Source organism: Misgurnus anguillicaudatus, chromosome 14 (genome assembly GCF_027580225.2).
Source record: "Misgurnus anguillicaudatus chromosome 14, ASM2758022v2, whole genome shotgun sequence".
Taxonomy (NCBI): domain Eukaryota; kingdom Metazoa; phylum Chordata; class Actinopteri; order Cypriniformes; family Cobitidae; genus Misgurnus; species Misgurnus anguillicaudatus.
Genome location: NC_073350.2, coordinates 7,061,595 through 7,072,254, shown reverse-complemented (window position 1 = coordinate 7,072,254; position 10,660 = coordinate 7,061,595). Strand labels below are relative to the sequence as shown.

At 35.4% G+C, this 10,660-nt stretch overlaps 1 protein-coding gene across 2 annotated transcripts; it reads right to left on the bottom strand.

Annotated features, from left to right (window-relative positions):
* Window positions 1-2,222: 2,222 nt before the first annotated feature.
* Window positions 2,223-9,535, bottom strand: tegt (testis enhanced gene transcript (BAX inhibitor 1)). Of its 2 annotated transcripts, none has more exons than XM_055184573.2 (10): window positions 9,382-9,535; window positions 8,841-8,918; window positions 8,526-8,634; window positions 8,272-8,392; window positions 8,141-8,189; window positions 7,828-7,925; window positions 5,629-5,708; window positions 5,451-5,551; window positions 5,043-5,118; window positions 2,223-2,813 (listed from the first exon to the last, which is right to left on the bottom strand). In XM_055184573.2, exons 2-10 carry the CDS (start codon window positions 8,894-8,896, stop codon window positions 2,790-2,792), a joined length of 714 nt encoding a protein of 237 aa, XP_055040548.1. In that variant the 5' UTR covers window positions 8,897-8,918; window positions 9,382-9,535; the 3' UTR covers window positions 2,223-2,789. The 2 variants fall into 2 exon arrangements, with proteins under 2 accessions (XP_055040548.1, XP_055040549.1); XM_055184574.2 differs by having other exon boundaries at window positions 9,387-9,465.
* Window positions 9,536-10,660: the final 1,125 nt, after the last annotated feature.

Below are 10,660 nucleotides of genomic sequence, written 5' to 3'. Positions count from 1 at the left end.
TCATTTATCAATTCATTTTTAAAACACAAAATAAAGGTTCAGACTAGGCATGGGCCGGTATAAGATTATGGCGATATGATAGCCTTTTAGCAAAAATACCACGGTTTCATGGTGTTGCGGTATTGCCATTGCAACACTAAAATGTTGTATTTTCAAATGCCAGGTAAAAATAAAGCCTTTAAATTATTATATGCTTTCAAAAAATATAATATTTTCGTAATGTATATTAAATGTAAACATCAAAACAATCACATGATTTAATTAATTTTGTATAAACGAAGCTCATACCCTGGAGATGGTATCACAGCATATTTTAGTGGTTTTGAAACCTTGACTGTTTAAAACCTCGTTATACCTTGAAACCGGTAACCGGCCCATGCCTAGTTCAGACCACTTCTTGCTATTAAACTGATACTGAAAAAATGTTCATGCACATTCTTTATAATCTATTTGTCTGTTTACTGAGCACAAAAATATTTGACATTGTTACAATTTTACTGAGACAAAAGTAACTTTTTAAAAGAAATACAATTTTTGGGACTCACTGATGATATTTTTGTTGGCGAAGAGCTGAAATGTTTCAGCACTGGGAGTGTTGTTGGATCTCACACCAACATATCCACAGGTACAAAGCCATCATATACTACCCAGTCTCCTGAGGTTGCGTATAAATAGCACGAAGTGTAAAACTCGTGCAATACATACGCCAAATTCCACTTTGGCGTGCATATGATATGCAAGTCCTTCCCATTCACTTAAACGGGGCATCTTTTTTTGTCGTTTTATTTATTGGTTTCTCAATTTTTTTGTTTTTTAAACCATTTTCACTTGGGTTTAGGGTTAGATTTCACATTTGCTTAATAAGGTTATTTAATATACAGGTTTCTCTATGTTTTGTCCATATTTAAGCCATGGTCGCTTGGAGTTGGGGTTAGAGTTGGGGTTTGGGTTAGGATGTCATTTTTAAATAACAAAAAGTTGTTCTAACCCTAAACCCAAGCGAAAATGGTAAAAAAAATAGCAAAAAAATTGAGAAACCAATAAATAAAACGACAAAAAAAGATGCCCCGTTTAAGTGAATGGGAAGGACTTGCGTATCATATGCACGCCAAAGTGGAATTTGGCGTATGTATTGCGCGAGTTTTGCACTGCGTGCTGTTTATACGCATGTTCAGGAGACTGGGCTGTCATATACAATAAATCTGTGGGGTAGCATTTAACCCTCATAAGCCCCTATTTTCCTGTATATGTTAGAGTTCCTTGGGGGTAAAAATGACCCCAGAAATTAAGAGAGTGATTTCAAAAAATATATACATTTTTAATGATTAAAATAATATATCATTTTTTTATTGTTTGTTTACTTCCCATCTATACATTCAGGGCCGGATTATCCAATGGGCATATGGGCACGTGCCCAGGGGCCCACGCGCAGTCAGGGCCCAAGCGACAGGAGAAAATAAAATGTAAAATCTAATGGTTCTTTGACATGAAAATATTTATAATAAAAAATAAAAAGCTTCAGTTCAAGTTATACTATAAACATTTACAGTAAAGAAACATGTGGTATTTGGTGATCATTGGTAAATGTAGAGACAATAATAAGGAATATAAATGTGTCCAAGAAAAATGTTCTCATCCTCCGCAACAATTTTCAATCATTGTTTAAGCCCTCAAGGAACTAACATTTAAAGGAAAAAATGTTGGAAGGGACATAATTGACTGTGACACTCAAGATGGCTACCAGGTCAAAATTTTTACTCTCCAGATAAAAGTTAAAATTTAGTTTGTCATAGTACCTAGACAACTTTTTAGTTCTCATTACTGAAACATGAGCTTGTAAATGCATATATTCAATGTAATCATGTTGCGGTAATGATAATTTTTGATAACGATAATCTATAAAATGTAAATAATTCTATAGGAAATATTTTTAAATCCTCTAAAAATAATGGTTATAGTAAGTTCAGACCTTAATCTTATATGTGCTAAAAAAATTGGCTTCAAGGGCTTTTAAAAAAAATCTGTTGCTGGATTTTGTGAGAATCACCCATCTGCATAGAGCCCATTAAAGTTTCATATTATTGCCTTCCTAAGACAAATCACTCTTTCATTTTATGGCTTTTGTCAGTTGCTTTGAATAGGTGTCTGCAAAATGCCTCAATATACATGTAGACACGCAGCATTGTAACATAAGAGAGCACAGTGAAAAAAAGCAAAACATAATCTGTGAAAGAGTTTATTTAAGTTGGATCATAAAGCAGAATTATGAATAAAATAAAAATGTCATTGGTGTTTTCCATTACCAATGTTTGGCAGAATAAACCTAAAAAACCTGTTAGCTGCAACAGACGTCTAATGTGACATTGGCAACAAAAAATAAATCAATGCAGTCAGCAGATCAAAATCTACTGTCATAAATCTATTTATCACATCAGTCAGGCAAGCCATCTATTAATAACAACCAAATGATACCCAAACCTTCAGCTGCACGGACAAGACGTAATAATCAGATGATACTTAGATTACAAAAAGAAAAGCTTTCAGTAGTCCAACTGAACTTCTTTTCTCCTCTTCATTCTGCCTCAGTTAGCCAGTAAAGAAATTCAACTTCATCTGACGCTTTCTATAGTTAAACAACACCGGCTCACATAAACTCATGACAACATAATGAAAGAGCAGGAATCATTATCAAATAAAATTAAGACATCATATTAAATCACATACAAATTAATATTAGATTCACATCACAGCTGCTTATCTGAAAGCATTCAGCTTGTTCGTGTTTAACTTTACTTCTTCTCCTTCTTCTTTTCCTACAAAAATAAATAAATCGCAAGAATCAACAATATTGAAAAGAAAGTCATTCCTAGCAGAGATGTGATACAGAACAGTTGGTACGTTTACATGCAACCAAATAATCCGTTTGTAATCGTATTGATGGCTCAATCATATTAAGAAGCTGTCATATAACACCTTAATCAATATAATTGAGGTCGATCTGATGCACATTTGGATCATACTGAAAAGGGGTGGTGTAGTCTGTGATCCGATCAGCAGGAGAAAGTACGCATGTAAACGCATAATTCATAGTATTTTCTCAATCGGATGCAAAAAGACCTTGTGCACATGTGCAAAAGAATTGTGCTTAATTTTACGTCTCACATAATTCTCATCACAAAAACATGCAATAGCAAGGCCATGGCAACAAAACTGGGATAGCTGCCCATTTGCTCTGGGTGTGTTTGTGTTCATAACTCACTAGGATGGGTTCAATGCAGAGGTCACATTTCGAGATTGCGTCGCATACTTGACAAGCTTGTAACTTTCACTTTCATTATTAAGGTAACGGGGTCACGTGCTGTACATTCTGCAGCGTTCATGTCTTTCATAACATTACATCAAACAATAAATAATGTCATGCCTTTTGAAAAGGGCGTTTCTTTGCCTATAACTGAACATTCTTAAGAGAGAGATAAAGCGTGAACTTTACGAAAGGTTATGTGCACTGCGTTGCCAAGACCTCTGCTTTTTTCGAGTTCAGATTTGGGCTACTTTTAAACGGTTTCAGCAAGGTTATTTTTTTCTGCGGGTAAAAGATGAAAGGATTTTATTTATTAGTTATTGGTATTTGGGCTGTGAATAGTCATTGGGATGCTTTTGGGCTACTTTCTGTGGTTCAGATTATATAGAGCAGGGGTCTCAAACTGGCTTGGGGCCATTTCTGAGAGTGACATTTCATCGGAGGGCCGCAGAGCTATTTTAACGTTAAAAAAAATCTCTGTAAATGTACTGTTTAAATTCTATTATTTATTGTATAATAATACTTGAAAAATGTATAAGCATTGTTTTTTATCTTTTTAATATACATTATTTTATAAAAGTAAGTAAATCTTTTCTTAACCTTATCTTAAATAACTAAGGCCTATTAAAACCTTGCACTAAACTAACTAATTTAATTCCTGTATACATTTATAAACTATTATAAAAGTTACCATCAGTAAGTGTTTCTGTTTTGATTTATTTTGGATTGTTTTCAGTCATAGTATTGACTTCATTATGTTCTTGGTTATTTCAGTTTTAATTAATTTTCTATTATATGTGGAAAAATATGAATAAGTGAAAGTGATCCTAGAACTTTTGAATGGGTAGTCAATGTTACATAAGCTACTTAAACAGAAAAAAATGTATAATACTGCTCTATGTGTACTTGCATAGCAAGCTACATAATAATATATTATACTTCATTATATACAGCAGTATACATACTTTTATCCTCTGTAAGTTTCTCCTTATCTTTCCTCTTTTCTTAATCTGGGCACTTTGATGGCTCTTTTCTTATCTGTAGTTTAAAATGTGTTGCATTACATCTACCGCTCTGCCTTCCTATGCGTTGTCTCCATTAGATGCTGTGACTTGAGGTAAATTTACCGAAGCTCAGTATCCACCCGGAAGTAACAAATCTTCTCTGGACAAACGCTACAAAGTCCGAACCAGATTAACTGATCGCATGGTGACAATGATATGATTGATGCGAGGTTCAGATGAGGCATTAAAATACGATCACGCATTCCGTTAAACTCTCCATCACGGAGCGCGCGCGGCTAAGGGCTGCGTAGCAACGGGTGATGCCACGCCATGGCGTTCAACCTCCTCTCCCGATCACTTTGGAAAGAAAGAAACGCCTTGACTCGGTTTAACACGCGTTGTTACATGCGACACGTGAATGAACTCTTAAATGTTTAAATCAAAGATCAAACGAATATGAAACAAGGTGAATAAAAATCTTTCTGCGGGCAAGATTATTATTTTGTTGAAAGGTGACGCGGGCCGCATAGAGGGGGAGGGCGGGCCATAAACGGCCCGCAGCCCGGAAGTTTGAGATAACTGATATAGAGTATACATGTGAACCAACATTTTAATCAGATTGCAATGTTCAGGGAACATGTAAACTGTACATTCGTAACCAGCAATCGGATTAAATTCAGTCGGATTGACACATTTTTGTGTAAGTAAACGTAGCAATTGTGTTTCATTTACAGTACCTTTTCATTCATGGCAAGGATTATAAGAATTTTTCTGAAGATGGCCACAAAGTCCATAAAGAGATCCACACAATGCCTTGAAAAACAACACATATCCAAAAATTAGTGGGAACAACAGTGGACTTCACTCTTTTCTTTTATTAAACAATGGATTTTTTATTTGAAGTATTAGTTTTCCTATTGTTTCCTCCTTACATCGTGCCATTAGTTTATCATCTGCATTTGTTATCCCTTAACTACTTTTATAAGAACGTCTTATTCATTAAACCTGTATAGTTGTCCATCTTTCAGCCCATTATAATAAATGAATGTTTTCAATTAAAACGTGCCATTTCATTTCAATGTGTAATACTAGCTGTGTGTTACTTCCTGACCATAACATAAAGGTCATTCTCAGCTTATAATTACCAGATGTAATCTTTGTCTCCCATCTCTGCCTTCTCAATGATGAGCTGAGTGTCAAACAGCACAAATCCACACATAACAGCCAAACCCAGATACACGTGAGCCTGAAACAAACCAAAACACGGTCATCACTAATTCAATCTCTGTTTGACACAGTCACATCATATCCTAGATCACATACCTTCATGAGAAAGGCCGAGGCAAAGAAGATGTTGAGAAGTGAGACCACAAGAACAACAGTCAGTCCTGACATCAGTATGCCTTAAAACATTCAACAAATACACTATTAAACTAATGAAAAAACAATAAACACTGACAGTCTTTCTGTAGTTTAGATTATTACTTTTATTATTTGTTTAATGGTTTTAAGTTTAGTTCCTGATCATCCAGCAGCCTGAACACATCACTGAAATCCTTTCACAATTTGTTTTGCTGTTTTGCAGAGCTAACCATTTACTGATATTCACAACAACAACATAAATGTTTTTGCAGTAATGCGGTGAACATAACCATTTCACTAGTAAGATGATAAGAGACGCTTTAGTCACAAGAATAAAATACAGACTTATGGAAAATAATGTGCAATAATAGCATAGTATTGTTCATATTATATTAAAACATATACACTAAACTACATGATACAAATTCTTCTTTACCCAGGAACTTGACAACACTGACACTAACTGAAGACTTAAAGGATTAGTCCATTTTCCTAAATATCCAGATAATTTACTCACCACCATGTCATCCAAAATATTTTCTTTGTTCAGTCGAGAAAAAATTATGTTTTTTGAGGAAAACATTCCAAGATTTTTCTCATTTTAATGGACCTTAATGGACCCCAACACTAAACAGTTTTAATGTAATTTAAAATTGCAGTTTCGAAGGACTCTAAAAGATCCCAAACGAGGCACAAGGGTCTTATCTAGCTAAACGGTTGTCAAGAAAACTAGAAAATCTGCACTTTAAACCACAACCTCTTGTCCATCTCCGGTCCTGTGATGCCCCAGCGCAACCCCACGTAATACGCCATCACGTCAAGAGGTCACGGATGACGAATGCGAAACTCCGCCCCAGTGTTTACAAGTGTGGAGAAAGAGGACCGTTCAGACGTTGTTGTATGTGGAATGATACTAATTAATGTCATTGTGTTTGTTTATTGTTTAAAATGGTCCGCAAATGTGCGTTTTATATATGTAACGTGACCTTTCCACGGCATTACGCAATTACGTGAGGTCGTGCTGGCGCGTCACAAGACCAGAGATAGACGAGAAGTTGTGGTTTAAAAGTGCATATTTTTTATTTTTCTTGTCAAAAATGACAATGGTTTCGCTAGATAAGACCCTTATGCCTCGTTTGAGATCGTTTAGAGTCCATTGAAACTGCATTAAAGCTGTTAAGTGTTGGGGTCCATTAAAGTCCATTAGAATTGGAGGAATCCTGGAATGTTTTCCTCAAGAAACATGGTTTCTTCTTGACTGAACAAAGAAAGACATCAACATTTTGGATTCCATAGTGGTGAGTAAATTATCTGGATTTTATTTTAAGAAAGAGGACCAATCCTTTAACTCTATTGTTAAATAGATCATATTAAAGTAGCATGCTTTTAGGTGACAGAGTTGACACAACATAAAGGTGAGGTATGGCATTTGCATACCCATGCCATGTATTTGCATACCACTGTGTGCAATGTGTAACTTCTAGAAGGATCTCTTGACAGAAATTAAATATAATCTACTATATATAGTACTATGCAAAAGGCTTAGGACACCATGCTACCATTAGATGAGTTGTTTTTGCAATTGTATGTGATCATATATAATTGTTTCTTAGTCTCAGTATTAGAATACAACCAGAAAATACAGGAAATGTATATTTAGTATTAAAAACAGTATAAAATATAAGCTGAAGTGTGAAGTATTTAGGGTAAACTACCCTTCCACTTGAGCAATAGCAGGCAACTACATGATCTCTTAAACCTAAATGAAATTAAATCCTAATTTCTAATTCTAATCGAATGATTTCAGTCTCCTCAAAAAAGCTCAAGATGTGTTTCATGCCAAGAGAGGTCACACTAAATACTGACTGATGCCTGAAGAAGACAATTAGCTCTCAAAATAATGGTTTTGTTTTTAATTTTGTGTACATGTTTCCTGTATTTTCTGTTTAGATCTTAATAAGAAAAGGAGGGGTGAGCTGTGTACTAATCAAATGGTTGCAATTTGCAATCTAACATATTCCACATATACCTATTTGTAATTCATTTATAATGTCACAAAACCTAACTTTTAAAAGAAGAATCAATAATATACACACACAACACACCCATCATGTGGGGGGAAAAATTTCCAAATATTAAGAGAGCAGTTTTGATGTTTACCTCCTAAGAAGAGATAACTCCTGCGCTGGGCATACAGAGCGCTCAATGTGAAACAGGCAAAGATGATAGAGGTGCCCAGGAAAGCAGTCACAATAATGCTGTGTAAACAATAGACCAGATGACATCATTTTATATTATATGAGAAATACATCTAACACACAACTGCTTTACCAGCTTAGTGTTTAATTTTAAAAGACACTTTACTTTTATAATGTAAATGTATTGCATGTGTCCCTGGGTCAGAGTTTAACCAGAGAATAAACAAACAACATCACACCAATATAATGTTTACTCTGCGATGAGGGCAAAATACCTCGGGTTGATGGCAATGACGTGATCGATGAGCGGGCCGAGTCCGAGACCTGTTTAAAACACAACGTTACCATTAGACCAGAAATATCTGTGATGTTTCACAAGTTTAAGGAGACGATACAAACATCTCACCTGTCAAGAAAGCGAAACCAGCCAGGATGGCCAATCTCTTCTTTTCAGTCTGAGGACTGTGAGGGATCATAGAGAGCCAACCCATCAGAGCAAGTGATCCCAGCATTATTATCAGTCCGCTCTGAAACAGATCACGTCATTTTAAATCTGATTATCAGAAATAGATCATCAGACCCTATAACACAGGTAATAAAGCTGATTGTGTGCATGCAGCAGTAAATGAGATATGTGTGAGTATATGTAAAGGTCATCACCTGAAAGATTCTCGTGATCAAATAGACATAGGAGCCGGCGGCCGCCACCAGCATACAAACAGCCAGACTGGCGTAGACATTTTTCAAATGCTGCTGGGTCGAACGAGAACTGATAACAGACAAATATTATCACTTTCAATTTATTAAATAAGACTTACTGTAGAAAAAAAAACAAGACGGTTCAAAGTCTAAATTAACATTAGCTATGCTTTTTATTGTATTTAACTCATCCAATAGTGTTGATTAATATCATTCACATGAATATATACGAATAATAATGACGTAACGTTAAATCACGTGACACGCTTAACTTACATCTGTGAGAACTTAAAGACAGCGTCAAAGTTTACGTTGCGATCAAACACGTTCATGTTGTAGTTCACTGGAGATCACCTACATAAAAACATACAGAGAGAGAGAGAGAAAATATGACATTAAGCCTTATTTCTGATTTCTATCTATATGTAGAAGTGAGTAAAAGTCCTTAGAGTTCTCGCGATATAATTGTTATTCAGGAAGAAGGTGGTGATGTAAAGATGTCGTCAGAAAATGAAAATAAGCGTGAACTGCACTTCCTCGTGCAACTAATGTCAAACAGTTCCCGTACTCGATTTAAAGCACACACACCATTCTTACAGTGTGTGTTTGTTTGTGTGTATGTTTGTGTGTGTTCGACAGAAGATTTGTTAGTTGACACACACTCTGACAATATGTCAGCTCTATGTTGTGTATGGTGGCGTGTTTACGCGTCGTGTTTCGCAGATTCTCGCTCTTTCTGTCGCGTTTAATCCTAATAATCATCGATCAAACACATCACCGCTCATCGCTATACTACAAAAATAAAATCAACTTTTACCGTACGATGTGAAAATGCGTGTCTTCTCGTCTGTTCTTGGGTAAAACTCAACACCTCCCTATCACGTACACACAGCTTAGTAATAGCGCGATGACGTCAGACGTTACGTCGTAAACGTAATGACGCCGTGCACAGTCCCTTAAAGGGATAGTTCACAACAAAATGCTGTTTATTTTGCCTCTACACATTCTTTGATTGAAGAAGTAGCATGATCCCGCAGTACAGGAGACTGACATTTTAGGCATGGGGTAAATTTTATTAAACAGTGGTTGATCATTTAAATATATTTATATGTGCAACCCAGTTCAGTTAAATCTCAAACTCTTCTGTTTAGAAGGATATATAAAGATCATTTAGGCCTGTTTACTGACACCTAGTGGGATCAAATGAAACTTTCTCTATGGTCATAGACCCTAATATGTTTAGGTGAACTCTGGTCAGTTTTATTATGCAAGTTCATAAAACATTCATCCTTCTGACTGATAACGCTACCATTTTGCCTACTTTTTGTTTATAGACAGATTTAATGACAAACATGTGCATAATTAAAAGGGAAGTTAATAATATGTTTGCCCTAAAAAAAAAAAAAAAAAAAAAAAAAACACAGAATACAATTTTACTTAAAGGGAACATTTCATGAAAATCTGACCTTTTCCTTTTTTTAAATGCAGGGTGCATGATTTTTGAAAAACATTAGAAAAAGGGAGTCGGCCGAGTACCTAAACACGCTTGTAGCCAATCAGCAGTAAGGGGTGTGTCTACATTGTTTCCTGGGTTGCGTATGTGTAGGGCGGGTCTATCAAAAGAAGGTCCATATTCTATTGGGGTAGGGGCGTGTTTGTTTAGGTGATTTCAAATGTAAACATTGACATTGTCAACAATAAGTTTTTATAAGCTGTCGAGCCCAAAAAACGAGCGTTTAAAGACCCAAAGTGGAAACAGGCAACTTTTCATAGTACTACTATTAGTAGAACTGCGCCCACTAGAGGAAAATGTAGTCGGTGCTCCACTTTTTTCTCCTTAAAGGCTGGGTTTTACGACTCAACAGCTTATAAAAATGTATTTCTTGGTTTATATAAAGCCCCATGTGACTGGAACAGTTTACCGATTCAAATAAGGTCATTAACATCAATTCAATCATTCCAGTCATCTCTTTATGTATATTTATGTTCAATATTCTCCTGTTATTAATTAAGGTGACACTGTATAAAAGTGTATTAGATGACTATCAGTGTATTTATATTAACTATTATTATTATTATTAATATTATTATTATTA

What these genes read in the sequence shown, in the direction of transcription:
- tegt (XM_055184573.2), bottom strand. Translation starts at nt 8,896, where the DNA reads ATGAACGTGTTTGATCGCAACGTAAACTTTGACGCTGTCTTTAAGTTC. An exon ending in GTCTTTAAGTTCTCACAGAT is followed by an intron (nt 8,635 to 8,840) that starts GTAAGTTAAGCG and finishes GTCTGTTATCAG; the next exon opens with TTCTCGTTCGACCCAGCAGC. An exon ending in TGGTTTCGCTTTCTTGACAG is followed by an intron (nt 8,190 to 8,271) that starts GTGAGATGTTTG and finishes TGTTTTAAACAG; the next exon opens with GTCTCGGACTCGGCCCGCTC.